Source organism: Lepus europaeus, chromosome 12, assembly GCF_033115175.1.
Source record: "Lepus europaeus isolate LE1 chromosome 12, mLepTim1.pri, whole genome shotgun sequence".
Lineage (NCBI taxonomy): Eukaryota > Metazoa > Chordata > Mammalia > Lagomorpha > Leporidae > Lepus > Lepus europaeus.
Window position 1 is genome coordinate 75,306,839 of NC_084838.1, and position 22,779 is coordinate 75,329,617.

Genomic DNA, 22,779 nt, shown 5'->3' on the forward strand with positions numbered 1-22,779 from the left:
CCACTGCAGGCGGTGGCTTTACTCGCTATGCCACAGTGCCAGCCCCTCCAAGCAGTTTTTGCTAGTGGCCCCTTAAGGCTTGGGGACAGATGACAATCACTAAATTTGTGGCTAGTTTTTAGTGATGCCTCTTGGGAATTGCTGCAGGTGATGCAGACCTAAGTAGTAAATACTACAGCAAACAATTGATTCCCTAACATTTGGGAGTTGATACTCTTGTTTTGTAATGCCTAAACACTGCCTTTAGTATGTAAGTATGATTCAGATGAAAATGAACTTAAATATTTCTGTATTTTTTTCTTATGAAAATAATTACTATAGAAAACATAAGGAATCCGGTAGGAGAAAGGATTATATAAAATATAAAAGCTAAAAGAAAATTGAATATTAAAGTCCTCCTATTAAAGGTTACAATTGTTTATAGTTTGAGATAGGTACATTTCATGTTTGTTCATGCAAGTTTTACTCATAGTTGAATAAGGTTGTGATGTATGTTCTGTTGAAAGCTGCTTTTTCAGTGAATGAAAGTCAATTTGTTTTTGAGAATTTGTGTTATTTGAAATGCAGTATAAGACAGAAACGCCTAATCCAGTGATTAGTTTCCTGAGGACTGAGAATAATGGAAAGAATCTTCAGTTTCACTACTCTTACTAATAGAAGATAGAACTTCTAATTGTAACAGTCTGCTTTGTTGTACAGCATGCTGTTAACTGGGTTATTTAACTTGAGTAACACAGAAATAATGTGTGTTCATAGTGAAGCAGACATATCTTCTAAAATGTAGTCACGGAAAACCTATGTAATGTTAAGTGAGCTTAGTCTTTGTATTTCTGTGAAAAATTATAATGAATATTGCAAGAATAGCTGAGTTAGTAGGCTATCCTTTCTCCTGCAGTTTTGGTTATCTTAATTTTATGCTTTCTTTACAAAGAAAAGTATGAGTTGAAAATTAACCTCTCATTTATTTACATTTTGAGACCTGTCTTTGTAGCTCTAGAGTAGTGAGATGATTTTGTGAATACTTTTTCAGGAAGTACTGGAATATGAAATTTGACTTTATATACTGGTAAATATAAATCATGTGTACTATCTGAAGAATAAACAGGTTAAGAGTAAACTGAATCAGTGCTGCAGAGCACTGTATAATTCTTAACTGATGCATTCATCTGAATAAGTTGTTTGCATTCTAGTTTCTTAACATTTTCCTTTTAACATCTGTTCTTTGTTTGCTGTTTTAGGCAAGTTGCTCTGGCAGATATTATTCTCATGAATAAAACAGACTTAGTTCCAGAAGAAGATTTAAACAAATTAAGAACAACCATTAGGTAAAAAATTACAGGTGTTCTATACAAAATATTTTTGCTGTGACTGTTGTCCTTAAGGAAACTTAAGATTCAAAGTTGATCTGCTTCAAGGACCATTAGGGAATTATGTATATGGTTGTTGGATAATTGGCTGGTATAAATAGTAATAAAAAAATCATTCCCGTTCATTGCAGAATATAGTTCAAAATTTGTAGGCTGATATTCCAGGTCCTCTAACTGGGTCCTTCTTTTCCTGTCTTCTCTTTAGCTTCCCTAACTTTGTCCAGGATGGGTAATTTACTTTCCCATGGGTGTGCCTTGCCAAATACCCTCTTTTCTCATAACATGTTCTCACTCTGCCAGTCCTTGAATTCCATCATCTTGTGGGTTTCCTTTTTCCTTTCAGCAATTTTATGCATTCTGTAGAGCTTGTTTTCTCTCCCTTCCTCCATGTGCTCTAGGAAGTCTTTCCTGACTCAGGTGATCTCACTTTTCCCTGAATCCTTACTGACTTTATGTTTCCCTTAACTGCCAGCTATGCCTTGTCTTCCAGCTTCCTTTAATGTCTTCAGGGTCCAGGGCCAAGGCTGAGCAACATAGCACAATATGAATAAGACTGAGATATGTGATAAATAATCCAGTAGCCATTTTCACTGACTTTTCTGGAGACTCCTATTCCTTTTGAAAATTGAGATGATGTTTTCAAATGAGATTATAGTTCAGGGACTTTGTTTTGAATTATTTTGTAAAACTTAAACTAGTAAGTGCTATTTATAATGAGACATCCAGTAGCTTTTATTGATGATCATTATTATTTAATTTTTAATAATTTTATTTTATTTGAGAGGCAAAGAGATACAGACAGATAGAACTCCCTTCTGGTTCCTGCCCTAGAAGTTTACAATGGCCAAAGGTGAGCCTGGCTGAACCCAGGAGCTAGGAACTCCTTGAAGTCTGCCATGTGGGTGGCAGGAACCTAATTACTGACCCATCATCTGCTACCTCCAAGGAAGCACATTGATAGGAAGCTGGAATCAACTGGTGTCAAAGGTGGTGGCTTTATCTGCTGTGCCACAATGCCAGCCCTTTCCTCTTTTGACACTGGTTTTCTAAAGCTTTATTTCTCTTTTCAAAATCTTGTGTACCAGTTAATTGCTAGGAAGAAACTGTTTAGCAAACATTTTTGGGGTAAAATGAGTGCTGTTATTACTTCCTTTAATATCCCTGTATTGACTTTCTAAGCTATATTTTTGACACTGGCAAGTTTGACTATTAGTGAGTTTGTTGCCCACCTATACTTTAGAAGGAGTTTGAGGGCTGGCGCCGTGGCTCACTTGGTTAATCTTCCGCCTGCAGCGCCGGCATCCCATATGGGTGCTGGTTCTATTCCCGGTTGTTCCTCTTCTAGTCTAGCTCTCTGCTGTGGCCCAGAAGGGCAGTGGAGGATGGCCCAAGTGCTTGGGTCCCTGCATCCACATGGGACCAAGAGGAAGTACCTGGCTCCTGACTTCAGATCGGTGCAGCGCCAGCTGTGGTGGCCATTTGGTGGGTGAACCAATGGAAGGAAGACCTTTCTCTCTTTCTCCCTCACTGTCTATAACTCTACCTGTCAAATAAAAAAAGAGTTTGATAAATTACAGACCTTTTTTATTCTTCATTATATATAACACTTGTGACCAACTCAAAATCAACATTGAGAAGGTAAGAGAAAGTAAACATGTTTGAGAGGTGATAACCCTCGAGTTATAGAGTATATGCAAAGGAGATTAAGAATTGTGTAAAGTAGCTAAAAATGTAAATAGTAGAGACACTTGACTCAGAACTTCTTTAGTATGTGGGAAGGCTTTATAAAGTCTGTGCAAAGGATAATAAGAATTGTGTAAAGTAGCTGAAAGTATAAATAACAGAAAGACTTGACTCAGAACCACTGCACTGTGTGGGAAGGCTTACCCATGAGAACATCTTGAACAGGCAACAGGTATCTTGGGCAAATACCCTAAAGAACAAAGTTAATGAAATAAAGATAAATAGATGGGCAGTACAAAATGTTTAAAGGGCTTTCACAAGAAGTTTTTAATGGTTGCCATTTAAAAGGAGCCATGTTCCATGATTTTATTGTATGTATGGCCATTTCTATAGTATTGGCCTAAAGAGAAAGTTGTTTATCCACTGAAGAGAAAGTTGGTTGTCCACTCATTTGAAAGACTCTGGAATTCCTGACAACTTAGGAATCATTTTTTCTAAATTGCAGAATAGTTTTGCAAATCACAGGCAGCCCCTGTGCTGCTGGTTGTCCAGTAGGTTTTTGTGTATCATATACATTTTTTTTTTTTTTTTTTTTGGACAGGCAGAGTGGAGAGTGAGAGAGAGAGAGAGAAAGGTCTTCCTTTTCCGTTGGTTCACCCCCCAAAGGCCACTGCGGCTGGCGCACTGCAGCCAGCGCACCGTGTTGATCCGAAGGCAGGAGCCAGGTGCTTTTCCTGGTCTCCCATGTGGGTGCAGGGCCCAAGGACTTGAGCCATCTTCCACTGCACTCCCAGGCCACAGCAGAGAGCTGGACAGGAAGAGGAGCGACTGGGACAGAATCCGGTACCCCGACCGGGACTAGAACCCGGGGTGCCAGCGCCGCAGGTGGAGGATTAGCCTATTGAGCTGTGGCGCCGGCTAGCATATTTTCTTAATGTATGAATGATCTATGGTTGATTTATGGTTTGAAAGGAAAGCGATTAATCTGTAACAAAATGTAAGGTTTGTTTTTCTGTTTTTGCAAGTTGTAGTTATATTTTGTTTGTATATATCCTGCTTTAAAAATAATATGGTTTGTGTGCATTTTACAAATTTTAACATTTTTTTACCCTTCCTTTCTCCTTTTTAAATGTATTTCAGATCAATAAATGGACTGGGGAAAATTTTAGAAACACAAAGATCAAGGTACTTTTAGAAAGCTATTACTAATACTAACAGCAAATAATTTTGGTTACTAATAATAATTATTAAGTAATTGATAAATATATAAAACAAAATTTATTGTATAGAAAATATGAATTTATATATAAGATTTATTATATATAAAATATAAAACTTATTTTATTATATAAAATATGCCTTTTTTTTTTTTTTTTTTGACAGGCAGAGTGGACAGTAGAGAGAGACAGAGAGAAAGGTCTTCCTTTTGCCGTTGGTTCACCCTCCAATGGCCGCCGCGGTAGGCGCGCTGCAGCCGGCGCGCCGCACTGATCCGATGGCAGGAGCCAGGTGCTTCTCCTGGTCTCCCATGGGGTGCAGGGCCCAAGCACTTGGGCCATCCTCCACTGCACTCCCTGGCCACAGCAGAGAGCTGGCCTGGAAGAGGGGCAACCGGGACAGGATCGGTGCCCCGACCGGGACTAGAACCCGGTGTGCCGGCGCCGCAAGGCGGAGGATTAGCCTAGTGAGCCGCGGCGCCGGCCAAAATATGCCATTTTTAAAAGTGTGACGCAAGAATGTGATTTTGGATGTTCTTTATAAATTAGTTTAGGATATTCAGTTAGTATGTTGACCTCTCTTTGTAACTAAGACTACAGAGCTGTGATAACACTGTGCAGCTGTTTAATGAGAAAAAGACTTAAGACTTTAAACCACTCTAGAAGTTAACTTAATACAGAAATCCGAAAGTCTAGAGGGAAATATTATCTTAATTTGAGGTATTTAAATGGTTTTTTAATGTTTTTAAAACTTTATGATTGTTTCATAGTTGAAAAAAAAATCATGTAAAATACATAAAATCTTTGCCTTTAAATTCTTGATTTATTCATTTATTAAATTTTTATTTCTTTTAGGTTTTTTTATTCTGTTCATTTAGATATGCATCACTACTTTATAAAATAGATGTATTCTCAAGATTTCTGTAAATTGTATTTCTGTAGATCAAACTCTGTTTCTCATTGAGTATTAAGATTTCAGTAAATTTCTCTACTGAGGATATTTTATTAAGCTCATTTTTTGGTGAGAATTGCCCAACAGCTAATAAACCCAGCAACATGCAGCCAACACCTCTGAGGCTCACAGCTGGCAGCCTAGTGTCATCCATTTCCCTGTTGAGAGATTCTTTCCTTGGAAAGCCGCAGAGGCCTTAGCTGAGTGGTTTGTCTGCTATGGCAGAGATTAGAGGTGCTGACAGACTACTGTAAGTGGGAGGCAGTAACAGCAGCAGCTGTCTGTGTGCATGTGAACAGCTGGGGAATTAATTTGGTATGCATTCTCAGGAGCCATGCATCTCCTGGCAGAGGTAGCAAAAGAATGCCCTTAGTCTAAGTCCTCTACAAGCAGACAGCAAATGTGCTCCCTGTTTTTCACATTCCATTGTAGACATTTCTGATAACCTAATTCATGCCATGAGCCATTCTACAGTAGCTGTCTTCTCCTTTTTGCATTGTACATCTCTTTTTCCTTAAATTTTTTCTTCTTTACAAAATGGTACACAGACAAATGTGTAATGCTTAAATAAGCTTTTAAAAATCATATCTGTAAATAGCTGTGATTCTGTTGAATTATTATCTACTCAGTTCATATTAAATCAGTTTTCTTCATTCTAATTTTGGAAATAATCTGTATCCTGGAAAAAGTTTCATCTTGATTCATTTATTATATAATAAATTTTGTTTGCTTGACACCTCTAACATTTGCCCTATTATAGAACAGTAAATATGCAGTGATTAATTTTTGTTACTTTAAGCAGATGTAAGGACATGTGAATGAGATCTCTGTTTCTTTAGTATCTGGTGTTTGTCAGTGGATCTGAGAACTTAAGAACTTTGAAATAATCCTTCCTTGCTGTAAGAAATAGAAATGGATTAGAATCCTTTTCAGTGAAGATCAGACATCCATATAGTAGAATTATTTCAGTTGGATCATGAATCTTATATTAAATATTTTCCCAAAATTCTTGAGTCATAGAAATTTCTTCTTTTCAGTTTAGAAACTAGATAGTTGATTCTTTTCTAAAAAATGTTTTGTTTATTTTACTTTATTTTAAAGAGAGAGAGAGAGGTGTGTGTGTGGGGGAGATATCATTCATCTGCTGGTTCACTTCCCAAATGCCTCTAACAGTCAGGGATTCTGAAGCCAGAAGTCAGGAACTCCATCCTGGGTGTGAGAAATCCAAATACTTGGGCCATGATCTGCTATCTTCCAAGTTGTGCATTAGCAGGAAGCTAGATGGGAAGTAGAGACAGGACTCTTTCCCAGGTACTCTAACATGGGGTGCAGGTGTCCCAAGTGTGGTGACTTAATCATTTGTACTACAATGCCCACTCCAGGATTTAATTCTTTTTTTTTTTTTTTTTTTAAGACAGATTTATTTGAAAGAGTTACAGAGAGAGAGGGAGAGGAAGAAAGCGAGACAGAGACATCTTCCACCCACTGGTTCACTCCCCAAGTGGTTGCAATGGCCAGCACTGGGCCAGGCCAAAGCCAGGAGACAGGAGCTTCATCTGGGTCTCCCACATGGGTGGCAGGGGCCCAAGCGTTTGAGTGATCTTCTGTTGTCTCTGAGGCACATTAGGAAGGAGCTGAATTAGAAGTGGAGCAGCCAAGACACAAACTGGTGCCCATATGGGATGGCAGCGTCACAGGTGGCAGCTTTACCCGCTGTGCCACAGTGCTGACAGCCAAGATTTGATTCTTAATTAAATAGTTGAATCACTCTGATAGAAGTTTCATTTTATTGTTTGGTTTTTGTAAAAAAAATTTTACTCCCTTTAGCCTTTAATGGTCCACAAATGCTGACAGTAGTAAAACTGCCATAAGCATGTATAGCACCTTGGGTCCAGTGCTGTGGCATAGTAGGTTAAGCCTCTGGCTGCAGTGCCAGCATCCCATATTGGCACTGTTTTTTGTCTTGGATGCTCCTCTTCTGATCCAGCTCTCTGCTAATGGCCTGGGAAAGCAATAGAAGATGGCCCAAGTAGGATTTATTTTGCATGAACCTGTGAATATCTGAGAATGACTAGAACATGTTCTTCAGTATGTATTATGTAGCAAAGAGGCAAAAATCATATGGCTGAAGAGAGAATTTACTTCAAAGGATATTGAATGTTATCCTATAGGTTGCAAGGAGTTAAAAGATTTTAAAAGAAGTGTAAGAGAGTGCAGCATTATGGTACAGTGGATTAAGCTGCCATTTTAGATACCAGCATCCCATATCTGAGTGCTGGTTCAGGTTCTAGCTGCTGGGATTCCAATCCAGTATTCCTGCTAAATGTGTCTGAGGAGGCAATGGAAAATGGCCTAAGTACAAGGGCCTCTGCCACCCAGGATGGAGTTCCTGGCTTCTGGCTTCAGCTTGGCACAGACCTAGCTCTTGGGTCCATTTGGAGAGGAAAACCAGTGGTAAAAGATCTCTCTCTCCCTGTCTTTCCCTCTCTTTCTGTCATTCTGCCTTTCAAATAAATAAATTAATCCTAAAATTTTTTTTTTTTCTGAACTAAGAAAATAGAAGCAGTATAAGGGGCAGGTATTTGGCTCAATGGTTGAGACTCTTCTTGGGACACCCATGTCCCACATCTTACTACCTGGGTTCAAGTCCTGCCTCTACTACGAATTCTAGCTTCCTGCTAATGCACACCCTGGAGAGTGAGTAGGTGATGGCTCAAGTACTTGGTTCCTAGGGCTGGAATTGTGGTATAGTGATAATGCCTCTACCTGCCATGCCAGCTTCCCATATGGACACTGGTTTGCATCCTAGTTGTACTTCTGATCCAGCTTCTGGCTGATGCACCTGAGAAAAGCAGCAGAAGATGGCCCAGGTGTTTGGGACACTGTCACCAACCTGGGAGACCCAGATGAAGCTCCTGGCTTTGGCCTGGTCCAGCATCTGAGGAATAAACTAGTGGATAGAAGGTTGGGCTCACTCACTCACTCATTCTCTGTCTCTTTCCCTCTCCATAATTCTGAGTTTCAAAATAAATAAGACTTTAAAAAAAAAAAAAAAGAGTGCTTGGATCCTTGCCACCCATTTGGGAGACCTGGACTGAATTTTGGGCTCCTTGCTTCAGCTCAGCCCAGCCCCAGCTATTGCTGTCATTTGATAAATAAACTGGTGGATGGAAGAGTCTCTCTGTTGCTCTGCCTTTCAAATAAATGTTAAAAACATAAAACAAACAAACAAAGGCAGTATGATCGTTGTATGGTGGGTTCAATACAAGGCTGTTTTTTGAGTTTCAAACAGGAACATTGGGTAGTGAGAAGTAGGACTATAAGGGGTGATTAGTTTTGTAGGCATTCTTGAGCTTGAGGTGCCACTGAGGAACACATTTGGAAAGTTTGTGACTGAGTGTTTGGGCAGTATCTTTTGGCTGATACACTCTCTGTGAGACATTGGAGCTTAAAAAGATGCTTTTTAGACAGTATCCCTAGGGTAGTAGCTGCAATCCATTCACCACCCTGGAAACCCTATACCTCTTCCTTTTCTTCTGTCCCTGATTGTAGGCTGCCTAAAGCAGTCTTTAGACATAAGGAAAATTGAAAGTAGCTGTTCAAAGGAAAAATATTAGGTTTTCTTTTCTTTTCTTTCTTTTTTTTTTTAAATTTATTTAATTTTTTGAGAGGCAGAGTTACAGACAAAGAGGTCGTCTACCGATTGGTTCACTCCCCATATAGGCCCAACAGCTGGAGCTAGGCCATTCCGAAACCCAGGAACCAGGAACTTCTTCCTGGTCTCCAACATGGGTGCAGGGACCCCAGAACTTGGGCCTCCTTTACTGCTTTCCCAGGCCATGGTAGAGAGCTGGATCAGAAGTGAAGCAGTCTCTCTCGTCTCTCTCTTCTCTCTCTTGCCCACTCTCACTCTCTCTGTGCTCTCTGCTCTTCTTCTCTCTCTCTCTCACTCCCCTCTCTCCTCTCCTCTTTCTCTCTTTTTCTTTTTTCCCCCTTGACCCCTTCTCTCCCGTCTGCTGGGTTTTCCCCAATAAATCCTTTCCCTTAAAAAAAAAAAAAAAAAGAAGTGGAGCAGTGGAGGTGGAGGCTTAAACTACTACACCCTAGGGTTGGCCCCAATTAGGTTTTCTTAGCATAGATCAAGAAATTGAGAAATGAAATTTTGAAATCATTCCTTCTGTATTTTTATTTCATTCACCCATTCAATTTTAAAATGATAATAATGGTATTTTTTAATTTTTATTTTAATGTTTTAGAAAATATTTGCTTTTTTGATTTCTGAAGGAGTAAATATATTTTATGGCTTGGAAATTTGCTTTCTAGTAATATGCCTTGATGAGTGAAGAAATTCATTTTCATGATAGTACTAGATTTGGGAAAAGATATAGAAACTTGCATCTGGAAGCTTATGCTTTTACTCTTTTCCATTGAGAATTTGATGACAGGCTTTGATTTGTTATTTTTCTCTCTAGAGTGTAATTTGTTATACAGATCTATTATTGATCCTGTCTGTTTTGGAAATATCAAAAAAATTGGGGTATAAAGCAGAATTATCTCTAAATGGCATATATTCTCAAGGACTCTGTCACAGTGAACAGTAGTTTATTAAGCTTGAATTTTAAAACTGATATAAAATTAGTATGTAGACAGTTTATTAAATGTTAAGCTGTTAACTTCATTCATATATGATCTTTCAATATAAGTATTTGTTCAACAGTGAGAGTGAAAAAGAAACTGTTTAGTGTTAAAACTTTGGTTTCTTAGTGCAAACTGATGTTCAAAAATTACTTCGTAGGACATTTACTTATTTGCTTGATAATTTTTCTGATTCTCCTCATCTAAAATAAGATGAGAATTTGTCTTGTGCCAGGAAAAGTGTTCATAATCCAGCAGTGTTGTTGCTACAAGTATGAGTGTGTGGTGGACTGCTGAGAGTGAACAAAGTAGGCACAGATAGCTGTGCACTGAAGGAGGTGTTTTAACTTACATGTCTGTGCACTTAAAAATAGTCCTAAGTCTGACAAGGCAAGTTTTGTTTCCCCTGTTAGAAAATTTAATAAATTTTGGCAAGCCCTTGGAGTCCGATTTTGAAATTTAATTATATTTTGACATATTCTTTAATTATGCTTTCATTTTAGCTTTGAATATGGAGAAATCACTTTATGTGAAAACTAGAACTCAATCATCAGTCTGTAAATTTACTTCTATGAAATTAAAGCAAACCTAATGGCAATTGTGCCGTATTATTCCCAACTGATTTGAATTATTTGCATTTCTAATAAGGATTAATTATCACTAAGTAATTCTAGAGAAAACATATCTATTCAGATACAGTACTAATTGGGACATTTCTTTGTTTATGGAACCCCATTCTGAATGAATGACATTCAGCCACATGCACTTAAGGGTCCTTCATTGAATTAGTATTTTACCTGATTGACTCCACACCTTTATATTACACGTTGTATCATGGGAAGGAAGTAAAAGAAGTACAAAATTTCCATTTACCATTTACTTTGTCTCATCTTTGGAGTAAAAAGCTGATTGGAAAAATTTACGTTCTTCAACTGATTTTTGTGGGAGGAGGGGCTATTAAAATGTATTTGATGAGCTCATAAATTTCAAGGTTGAACAATCAGTTGAAAGTGAAAATGAAAACTGTGTAGTTTATGAAGGTACAGGTGATTTTTGACCTTGATTTTACACTGTTCATCTACTTCTACGAATATGTTTTTTATAGTGGCCCTTTGTTCCTTATGTATGATTTTTTTATCCGTTTCCACAAATAATATGATATGCTGCTTAATATTTATGTCTATATTTTTTGGCAAAAGAGTCTTACAGTTTTTTTGTTAATTAAATGTGTTCCACAGAATTTTTGTTTACTGTGTGTTTTTTTTTTTCCCCTTTTAGAGTTGATCTCTCTAATGTATTAGATCTTCATGCCTTTGATAGTCTCTCTGGAGTAAGGTATGTTTTCTATATTTTAGTCATTTTTTGTAGTATACCTTTTATTCCACAATTAAAAGAGTAATTCACATAATTGTGCCCTCAATTTAAGCTTCCTGTTGTTCCTTTGGCATATAAGACCATTTTTAATGAGTTACTTTTTTTTTTTTTTTTTTTTTGACAGGAAGAGTTAGACAGTGAGAGAGAGAGAGAGAGACAGAGAGAAAGATCTTCCTTCCGTTGCTTCACCCCCCAAATGGCTGCTGTGGCTGGTGCGCTGTGCCGATCCAAAGCCAGGAGCCAGGTGCTTCCTCCCGATCTCCCATGCAGGTGCAGGGCCCAAGGACTTGGGCCATCCTCCACTGCCTTCCTGGGCCACAGCAGAGAGCTGGACTGGAAGAGGAGCAACTGGGACAGAATCCAGCACCCCAACCGGGACTAGAACCTGGAGTGCCGGCGTCACAGGCGGAGGATTAGCCTAGTGAACCTTAGTGCTGGCCATGAGTTAGGTTCTTGAAAGTTTTGTTAATTTATGTTTTGGTAATCGGAATGCACTTTCTTACAGAGATTATAATGAAGGAGCAGTCCTTTGGCACAGTGGTTAAGACACTCACATCCTGTATTGAAGTGCCTGGATTCCAGTCCTTGTTCTGTTCCTATTACAGCTTCCTGCTAATGTGTACCCTGAGAGGCAGCAGGTGATGGATCAAGTAGTTGGGTCCCTGTCACCTGTGTGGGAGACCTGGACTGAGTTCCTGGCTTCTGGCTTTGGTTTGGCCAGCCCTGGGTTTTTGTGGACATTTGGGGAGTAAACCAGCAGATAGGCAATCTTGCTGTGTATCTGTCTCTGTTTCTGTCTCTCTGCCTTTCAAATAAATAAATAAATTTTAAAAATTATAATTTAAATGATACTTAACATTAAGTGCTAATGTTAGTATTCTACACCAGCCACTATGTATAATACTCTTCTGTGGGAAAGTTCATGAAATGCTTTGAACTTTTTAACTCGGATTGCAGAGACATACACTACCCTTCCTCTTATTGATACATCAGTTTTCTCCCTCCTTCTGGGAGAAATCTTTGATAAGGCAGGTAAAAAATATTAATTATTCCTGAACATCAGTATCTTTGTTTTAATTGTAGTGAGAACATTTTAAACATGCAATCTATCCTCTTACATTTTTAAGTGTTCAGTACAGTATTGTTAACTACAAGTTTGGATGAGGATGTGCAGCATATCTCTAAAACGGATTCATCTTGTGTAACTGAAACCTTATATATGTTGAATAGCAACTCCCTGTTTCCTCCTCTCCTAGTCCCTGGTAACTGCCACTGTACTCTGTCTCTGTGAGTTTGAAATGAGTGGAGTCATACAGTGTTTGTCCTTCAGTGACTGATTCATTTCACTTAGCCCGATGTCCTCAAGGCTCATCCATGTTGTCATATATGGCAGGATTTTCTTCTTTTTAAAGGGTAAATAATACTCCATCTTATGTATATTCCACATTTCCTTTATTCACTCATCTGTCACAGGGCATTTAGATTGTGTCCATGTCTTGGCTATTGCGAATAATGCTGCAGTGAGTATCTTCCTAAATCTCTTATGTGTCCATGCAAGGTCATGAAAGTGGACACCCCTCTGAATAGTCTGAATAGGTGAGGCCATTTTTCTTAGGCGTGGGCTTGGTAAGTGGTGTTACACTTGAAACTCCTAATTCCCGTACACACACACAGCAAGAAACACACATAGCCAGGGGATCCCTTATCTGAAATGCCTTGGACAAGATATGCTTCATATTTCACATTTTTTTCAGATTTTGAAATATTTGCAGGTACATAAATCAGTTATCTTGGGGGCAAAACCCAAGTCTAAACACACCTTATATGTGTAACCCAAAGGTAATTTTGTTTTACTTACTTATTTTAAAATTTTTTAGAAGATAATTTTATACAGTATTTTCAGTGCACATGCATTTTGACTGTAACCTGTCACATGAGGTCAGATGTGAAGTTTGCTCCAAAACGTTCAGATTTTGGAATATTTCAGATTTTTGGATCACGGATGATCAATGTATCTAATGAAACCTCAGTCTTTGGAATTGTCCACAATTTAAAAATAACATCTAAAATTTAAAAATAGCAAAATTTTAAAATAGCATCTAATAGCCGTTGAGGTTAAGGCATGATGATGCTTTATTGGGCCTGTTTTACTGTATACATTGGAAATTTTAAATCCACATTTAGTTTATAAAAAAAAAAAAATTGAGTAGTTATGGTATAGATAGTAAAACTGCCACCTGCAGTGCCAGCATCCCATATGGGCGCCAGTTTCAGTCTGGGCTGCTCCACATCTGATACAGCTCCCTGCTAATGCACCTGGGAAAGCAGCAGAAGATGGTCCAAGTTCTTGAGCCCTTGCTCCCATGTTTGAGTCCCAGATGAAGCTTCTGGCTCCTGGTTTTGACCTGGCCCAGCCCTGGCCATTGTGGCTGTTTGGGGAGTGAACCAGCCAATGGAGGACCTCTCTTTCTCTCTGTCTCTGTCTCTCCCTCTCTGTAACTCTTTCAAATAAATGAGTAAATCTTAAAAAAAAAATTTTTTTTTGGGATATTTCAGCACCTGCAAGTGTGGTATAAGCAAGGCAGATATCTCTTCCTTCTCAGTTTGGACACCGAAACTCAGGTGACCTTATAAGTGACAAGAGTGACTCCAAGAGTCAAGTCTTCAGTTGAGAGCTGTTTTTGTCAGCCTATAGCCTCTGGTGTTGGACCAGTACCTCATTAAAGTTAGCAGATAATAGGTTAAAATTACAATTGAATTGTGTTAAATTATGAAGATATTTCCCAGATGCCTACACAGACTCAGTGTTTGCCTTTCAAATTGCATTTAAAGGGAGGCTGGAGAGTTTGGTGTTCCTAAATTATACCAAGGAGCTTCAAAAGGAATTAAATAATGCACATTTTCTGTGAATTTTGTTTTTTAATGAGAAGAGCAGTTTTAAAAGTTTATTTACTAATTTATTTGAGAGGGAGGGAAGTAGGGAGGGAGAGAGAAATATGAATCTTCTATCCCTTGGTTCATTCCACAAATGAGCACAATAGCTGGCTCTGGGCTAGGGCAAAGTCTGGAGCCAGGAACTCAATCTGGGTTTCCTACTAGGGTTGCAAGGGTACAATGACTGACCCATCACCTGTTGTCTCCTAGGGTATATATCAAAAAAGAGTTAGAATTGAGAACAGAGCCAGGACTCGAATCTAAGCACTCTAGTATGGGATACAAGTGTCCTAAGTGGCTGGGCCAAACACATGCCCCTCCGTGAACTTTTTGAAGTCCCTTTGTGTGTGAATGGTTCCTAACTTTTTTTCATCCTTGTAAATTATGCAAGGTAAAAGTGCATACGTGTTGTTTTATGGTAGAAATAGGTCCTTTCAGGCCACTTTTGTCTAAAATTGTAAAGTCTCTCTTCACCTTGAACCATTTTCCCTGATGTCAGATTTTACTGTCACTTACTCATGTGCTGAATAAGATTGATTATGAAATAAGAATATCACTCCAAAATATGCTGTTTTTTCATGCAAGCCTCTTATATTCTGATGTTAAAATGAAAGCCTTTCCTTTGTTAAATGAATAAAGTCTTAACCATAAACTTGGTTTGATTCTTTAAAAATCTTTTTGGAGCCAGTGCTGTAGCATAGTGGGTAACAGTACCACCTGTGGCATCAGCATCCCATATGGTTGCTGGTTTGACTCTTGGCTGCCCGACTTCTGATCCAGTTCCCTGCTAATGTGCATAGGAAAGTATTGGAGGATGCATCAAGTATTGGGTCCCTGCATCCACATGGGAGACCCAGAAGAAGCTCCTGGCTCCTGGCTTCGGCCTGGCCCAGCCCTAGCTGTTGTAGCCATTTAGGGAGTGAAACACTGAATGGAGGATCTTTCTCTCTTTCTCTCCTTCTGTCTCTCTCTTTAACTCTGCTTTTCAAATAAATAAAATAAATCTTTAAAAGAAACAAAGAAAGAGGTGCCCTGTATTTACCTGGAGAACATTTGTGTGTCTGAACACACAGGGTCATAGAGAAGAGTCAAAAACAGGACTTGCTAAGTTCTTCCCAGTTTATTACCATTATTTCATACTTTTTAAAATCCAGTTAGACTTTTCTGCAGCTGTCTATTTCTATAACAAACTAAGCACAAAAAATGCACAGGTTTACCCATTTTTTCCAAGTCATGTATTTATGAAGGCTCCTGTATCCTGTCATTTGGGGAATGAACTGACAGATGGATCTCTTTCTGTTTCTCCCCACCACCCCCTCTGTTAACTCTACCTTTCGAATAAAGAAATCCTTAAAAAAAATCTTAAAAATCATCTCTTCTCCCTTCTTAGTTCTGGCTTTAGTAGGAAGAAATGTTGACTGAGACTGTCACCTAATTCTGGGAATAAGAGCCTTTGTCTTTTTGCCACCTGTTTCTGAAATGACCCAAAGTCTAGCCCATCCTGAGTTTGTCTTATTGATCCATTTCTTTTCACTTTAAGACTCCAGTACATTTCATTTGAATATTTCCTACTTTTTCATTATCCTTTTTTCTTACCTTCCATATCTTCTTATTTCATTTGAGGCAATGAGTAGAAAGATGGTTATAAATTCTGTGATACATTTAAATGTATTTATAAGATGGAAAAATGAAACAATACTGTGGAAATTTGTCTTGCTTAAACTAATTTATCCCTTTTGGGTTCGAGTTTGCAAGTTGGTTGTCATTTAATATATAAAACACTAAAATATTTCTTTGTTGAGATCTTTGTTTTTTCTCTTTTTATGTTTTATTCCTTTGTATTTGATTCCTTAGAAAAGTGATTTTCCACTTTGAAATTCAGTGTATCAGTTTGTTTCTCTTTCTACTTATGTTGTTTGCTATAATTTGCTATAGTAAAGGTACTTTCTTCAAAAGCATCTAGTTCTTCATATTATTCTGTATTTTTACATAGGACAGATAGAAAAGTTGTTAGTGCCATTTTCCATTAAAAGAAATAAATTATTATAGAATATAATGGTATATGTATAAATGCTAAGCTATTTTAGATTTATATAGTTTATTAGTGTAGAGACAAAAATTGTTCCAAGATTACAAGTGAATGTGCAAAATTAATTCATGAATTTCAGGTTTTGGTAGTATATGTTTGTCCTCTAGACTACAGTACATTTTCCTTTATTTCTATGATACAAAAAGAATTAAAAGCATAAAATTCTGGGATTTACCAGGAACCAAAGTGCTCATTGCTAAATTTTTGACTCCTTCTTATGAAGTTTTAGGCAGTCATTGTTCAACAACATTAGATATTGAACATATGGAAAAAGGATAAAATTTTTCAAAGATTTTTAAAAGTAATCTCATTCTACACTTGATTAAGAGCATTTATAATGCTTTAGTGACACTTAAAAAAGTAGATTTTAATGTGATCCTGGCAGTATAGATAAGGCCTTTGCACAATTTTTCTTTGTGCTAAACTAAACAGGAGAGTCCTTTCCTGAGCAACCAGCTGGGAAGGATTTAATTTGACACTTTCCCCTGCTAAGACCCCCCAATGAGACTCATTCCCTCCAATAGTTTTCCATGCCCCTTCTCTCCTAAACTTGCTGTTACTAATTTACCCCTCACTGTTCCTCAGGGCAAAACATCTGCAAGGTCTTTTTCCCCTTCCCACCCTGTGCCCATCAGTGTCTCCATCAATGCTACAGTTGTTAGGGTTGTAATTTGTTATGCCATATTGATCTTCTGGCTCTGAAGATTCTGACTTTTGAATTTCTCCCAACTGGTAACTGAGGATTTATATTTATGAACATTATTCGTGTCTTAATAAGTTAGATATGTTCTAGGGAAAACACTGATAAAGGAAAATTTACCCTTCTAACTTTAAGTGCCAGCATTATTTTCATATTAGGGAGCCTGGGGAGAATTGAGCAGTACAAAAGTGATTAATTATGTATATTTTTTCTGAGCATGTGTTATACATATTGAAATTAGAAGAAACCTACTGACATATGGAGGTCTTCAAAAAGTTTATGAGAAACCATATTATGAAATAAATATGCATGGGTTTCAAGTTTTTTTGCACCCAAATAAACTTATCTTTTAATTCCATTTTCCACAAACTTTTTGAAATAGCTGCATACTGAACTATATAAAAGTACTGCCAACGGATTAGTTTTTTTCTCTTTGTTATAAATATACATGTATGTATGTAAATTGTGTACATTTTTAAGGAATTTTTAAAAATTCATTCTTCCAACCTTTTCCATTAAAATAGCATGTAAAATTTGAGTGTGCAATAGATTTAGTTATGGAAAATCTCTTCCTTATATAGCTTTATGTCTCTAAGTAATATACAAATTTAAATCGGAAGTATATTCATCTCTTGAGTTGATAATAGTTGTTCTTAGTTTGCAGAAAAAACTTCAACATGTGCCAGCAACACAACCTCATCTTGATCAGGTAAAAAAATTATATTAAAAAAAAAAGTCTTTAAAGAATCTCTTGAAGTTACTGGTGTATCTATTTAAGTTGGCTGTGTTTAGGACTTTTATTTGAAATCTTTTTAAAATGGTATTTCTAGACTATTGACAGTTTTTAGAATTTTGAATACTTTTGAGATAATCTTGTGCAACTTTGTAATACACAATGGAAAATTTTCAAACCATAGTTGTTGAGAATCTTAGGAGATCACGTTTTCTAGCTTCTCCGTTCTACAGTTAATTAGTTCATTGGGTGGGAATTACTACTGAAAAGCAGCCTGGGGATTCTAAGTGTAGTCTGTTTTTAACTATATTGAACTAACTGTGTGGCTTATTAAAATAGAAACTGACTTTGAATTTCACCTTCAAGTAGCACTTTAAATTTTAAGTTGTTGTGGTATTTTGCATGTTTTAAATTTCTAATTCCTGAAGTCAGTGTTTAAGATGTTAGGAGCCAACTAAGTATATTTCTGCCATACCCATGTTTCTGTTAAGTGTGTCATGGATGTTAACGCTGTAGGGTGACTTCTTTTTTTAAATTTTTAACAATTTATTTGACAGGCCAGATTTCATATATGCAGTTTTAAGCCCATAATGATACTTTGCACCCTCCTCTTCTCCATCCCTCCACCCTCCTGCCTTTTTTTTTTCTGTTAAGTTTTAATATAACATGCTTTCAATTTTCTTTATAATCACAGGCTTAATCTTCCACCAAATAAAGACTTCAACAAATGTAAAGTAAAAAGACCACTTTTCTACAGGAGTATAGACAAGGGCTATAAACAGTAATCAGATCTCAAGATGAGGGTGACTTCTTTGTTCCACCTGCATCACAGTGAGACAGGAGTATTGGGGGAGCACCATGCCAGGCTTTCCTATTCTGTCTCTAAATGCTGAGTTCCTGCATCCTTACTAGTTGCATTAGGCCACAAGAACAGCAGGCATTTGTTTATTTGTCTTCATTTTGACTGATATTTACAGGTGTCATACTGCCATGTTTGTGACATCTTTTCTAAGCAGCTTCTTAATAGAATGTTCATCTTCACTTACCTTTAAAGTGAGTGAGAAGCAGGTGTTGTGGTGCAGTTGTTTAAGCCATTACTTGGGATGCCCACAATCTCTGCTTCTGATCCAGCTCACTGCTGCTGCATCCTGGGAAGCAACAGATGATGGGGCCCTGCCTCCCCCATGGGAGACCTAGATGGACCTGGTTCCTGTCTTCGGCTGTTAGGGCCATTTGAGGGGTGAACCAGTAGATGTAAGATCTCTCTCTGAGAGTGTGTCTCTCTCTCTCACTGTATCACTCTGCCTTTCAGGTAGATTAAAAGAAATAAACAATAAAACAAATAAAATGAGTGATTGAAAGCAATATAAGTACTTGGTCATACAATTTTTTTGAAAATTTAACTCTATTTCCAGTATTAGTCATAAACTTGAAGCATATTCTTACTGAGCTTTGGGAAAGGGATATCATATTAGGAGTAACAAGGATGAAAAGATGAAGAAAATGTAGTCCTCAAAGAACATTTATAGCGGCCAGTGCTGTGGTGCAGCAGGTTTAGCTGCCGTCTGCAGCACCAACATCCCATATGGGCACCAATTCGAACCCTTGCTGCTCCGATTCCAATCCACCTCCCTGCTAATGTGTCTAGGAAAGTAGCATAGGAAGGCCCAAGTGTTTAGGCCCCTGCACCCATGTGGGAGACCGAGATAAAGCTCCTGGCTTCTGGCTGTGGCCTGGCCCAGCCCTGATCTTTGTGGCTATTTGGGGAGTGAACCAGCAGATGGAAGATTCTCTCTCTCTCTCTTTCTGTCTTTCCCTCTTTTTTTTTTTTTTTTTTTTTTTTTTAATTTGACAGGTAGAGTTATAGACAGTGAGAGAGAGACAGAGAGAAAGGTCTTCTCTCCATTGGTTCACTCCCCTAATGGCCGCTACGGCCAGCGCTGCGCTGATCCGAAGCGAGGAGCTGGGTGCTTCCTCCCGGTCTCCCATGCAGGTGCAGGCCCAAGCACTTGGGCCATCTTCTACACCCTCCTGGGCCATAGCAGAGAGCTGGACTGGAGGAGGAGCAACTGGGACTAGTACCCATTGCCCCAACTGGGACAAAAACCGGCGGGCCGGCACTGCAGGTGGAGGATTAGCCTAGTGAGCCGCAGCGCCAGCCTCCCTCTCTCTTTCTAACACTGACTGTCAAATAAATAAATAAATCTTTAAAAAAAAGAACCTTTATAATGACCAGTATCTGCACCTATAGAATCCTGATTGTACCCCTCTTTCTTATCCCTCAGGATGCCTTATAGTTTGAGTTAAAATGTATTTACCTTGTACTAGTTTGTAAATTCCTTAAATATAAATTCTTCATTGCTTAACAACTTGGGTTGTGGTAGGCATACAGTGAATATTTGCTAAAGGAATATAAAGCTGGCGGTTCTCTATTAGGAGTATAATCAGAATAGCTTGTGTTTTTTTTTCTTTTTAAAGAAATGGATCCTCAGTATTTCTTACCTTTCAGATTTTCAGGAGTGGTGCTTAGATACTTGTACATTAATTGTGTATGTTTAACATTTTTATTGAGAGAAACTTTAAAGAGATACAGAAGTGGAGAGAATAGCAAAATGAACTCCTTGTATGCACTGCTTGTCTAAATAGAATCTACATGTTGCCGATTGTATTTCATCTGTTCAGCACCTGTTCTGATGTAATTTTTTTTTTTTTTTTTTTTTTTGACAGGCAGAGTTAGACAGTGAGAGAGAGAGACAGAGAGAAAGGTCTTCCTTCCATTGGTTCACCCCCCAAATGGCTGCTACGGCTGGCGCGCTGCGCTGATCCGAAGGCAGGAGCTAGGTACTTCCTCCTGGTCTTCCATGCAGGTGCAGGGCCCAAGGACCTGGGCAATCCTCCACTGCACTCCTGGGCCACAGCAGAGAGCTGGACTGGAAGAGGAGCAACCGGGACAGAATCTGGCACCCCAACCGAGACTGGAACCCGGTGTGCCAGTGCCGCAGGCGGATGATTAGCCTAGTGAGTCTTGGTGCCGGCCTCTGATGTAATTTTTTAAAAGATTTATTTATTTATTTGAAAGTCAGAGTTAGAGAAGGAGAGGCAGAGAGAGAGAGAGAGAGAGGTCTTCCATCTGCTGGTTCACCCCCAATTGGCCGCAACAGCCAGAGATACACCTATCTGAAGCCAGGAGCTTTTCCAAGTCTTCCACACAGGTGCAGGGGCCAAGGACTCCATTGCTTTCCCAGGCCATAGCAGAGAGCTAGATTGGAAGTGGAGCAGCCGGGACTCAAACCAGCACCAATATGGGATGCCAGCACTGCAGGCGGCGGCTTTACCTCCTATACCACAGCACCAGCCCCTCATATGTAATTTAAAAAGAACATTTTAAGATGGAGAATTTCAGGCCTGTGTAAAAGAATAGTATGGCAAACGCATCTATACCTATTGCCCTTGCTGTAGTGTAAGCAAATCTGATTCTTACGCAGTTTTCTGCTTTAGATACGTAAGCAGAAGGCAAAATTTAGTGTTGCAGACATAGCGCTGTTGGGGGTTTTGCGCTGTGGTGTAGTAGGCTAAGCCGCTGCCTGTGGTGTAGGTATCCCATATGGGCTCCAATTCATGTCCTGGCTGCTACTCTTCTGATCCAGCTCTCTGCTATGGCCTGGAAAAGCAGTGAAAGATGGCCCAAGGGCCTCTGTATCTGCATGGGAGACCAGGAAGAAGCTTCTGTCTCCTGGCTTCAGATCAGCTCAGCTCTGGCTGTTGTGGCCAATTGGGGAGGAACCAGCAGATGGAAGACCTCTCTCTCTGTGTCTCTCCCTCTCTCTTGTCTATAATTCTACCTCAGAAATAAATAAATTGAATCTTTTTTTTTTTTTTTGGACAGGCAGAGTGGACAGTGAGAGAGAGACAGAGAGAAAGGTCTTCCTTTGCCGTTGGCTCATCCTCCAATGGCCGCTGCGGCCGGCGCACTGCGCTGATCCTATGGCAGGAGCCAGGTGCTTCTCCTGGTCTCCCATGGGGTACAGGGCCCAAGGACCTGGGCCATCCTCCACTGCACTCCTGGGCCATAGCAGAGAGCTGGCCTGGAAGAGGGGCAACCGGGACAGAATCCGGCGCCCCAACCAGGACTAGAACCTGGTGTGCCAGTGCCACTAGGCGGAGGATTAGCCTGTTGAGCCACGGCGCTGGCCTAAATAAAATCTTAAAAAAAAAAAAAAAAAAAAAAAAAAGTATTGTTAGATTCAGAGGTATGAACAGTCTTATTTGGGTTGGGGATCTGAGGTACAGAGGAGAAAGTAATCTATTCCCCACTCATTGTTGGGTTCATTGCTGAGTCCCTACAAAAAAAAACAATTAACAAGAGAAAAACATACAGTTTAATTTAACTTTTATGTAATGCAGGAGCCTTCATAAATAAATGACTTGAAAAAAATGGGTAAAACTATATTTCTTTGAGCTTGGCTTGATATAGAAATAGTTTCAGAAAAGTCTAATTGGATTTTTTTTTTTTTTTTTTTTGACTGGCAGAGTGGATAGTGAGAGAGAGAGAGAGACAGAGAGAAAGGTCTTTCTTTTTGCCGTTGGTTCACCCTCCAATGGCCGCTGCGGCCGGCGCACTGTGCTGATCCGAAGCCAGGAGCCAGGTGCTTCTCCTGGTCTCCCATGGGGTGCAGGGCCCAAGGACTTGGGCCATCCTCCACTGCCTTCCCGGGCCATAGCAGAGAGCTGGCTTGGAAGAGGGGCAACCGGGATAGAATCCGGTGCCCCAACTGGGACTAGAACCCGGTGTGCCGGCGCCGCAAGGCAGAGGATTAGCCTGTTAAGCCACGGTGCTGGCCCTAATTGGATTTTTTAAAAGTATGATATAATGGTACTAAACTGGGAAGAACTTAGCAAGTCCTGTTTTTGACTCTTCTCTATGACCCTGTGTGTTCAGACACACAAATGTTCTCCAGGTAAATACAGGGCACCTCTTTCTTTGTTTCTTTTAAAGATTTATTTTATTTATTTGAAAAGCAGAGTTAAAGAGAGAGACAGAAGGAGAGAAAGAGAGAAAGATCCTCCATTCAGTGTTTCACTCCCTAAATGGCTA

At 39.1% G+C, this 22,779-nt stretch overlaps 1 protein-coding gene across 4 annotated transcripts in view; it reads left to right on the forward strand.

Moving 5' to 3' along the window:
• The window catches only part of LOC133771939 (putative COBW domain-containing protein 7), a 57,330-nt gene that overhangs the window by 26,568 nt on the left and 7,983 nt on the right, over positions 1 to 22,779 (forward strand). For 3 of the 4 annotated variants that reach the window (XM_062208375.1, XM_062208378.1, XM_062208377.1), the window contains exons 8-11: positions 1,239 to 1,325; positions 4,191 to 4,235; positions 11,133 to 11,189; positions 17,609 to 17,660. In XM_062208375.1, the coding sequence (XP_062064359.1) occupies positions 1,239 to 1,325; positions 4,191 to 4,235; positions 11,133 to 11,189; positions 17,609 to 17,660 (241 nt within the window). The remainder of the gene's footprint in view (positions 1 to 1,238; positions 1,326 to 4,190; positions 4,236 to 11,132; positions 11,190 to 17,608; positions 17,661 to 22,779) is intronic. The other variant, XM_062208376.1, reaches the window with a different exon arrangement.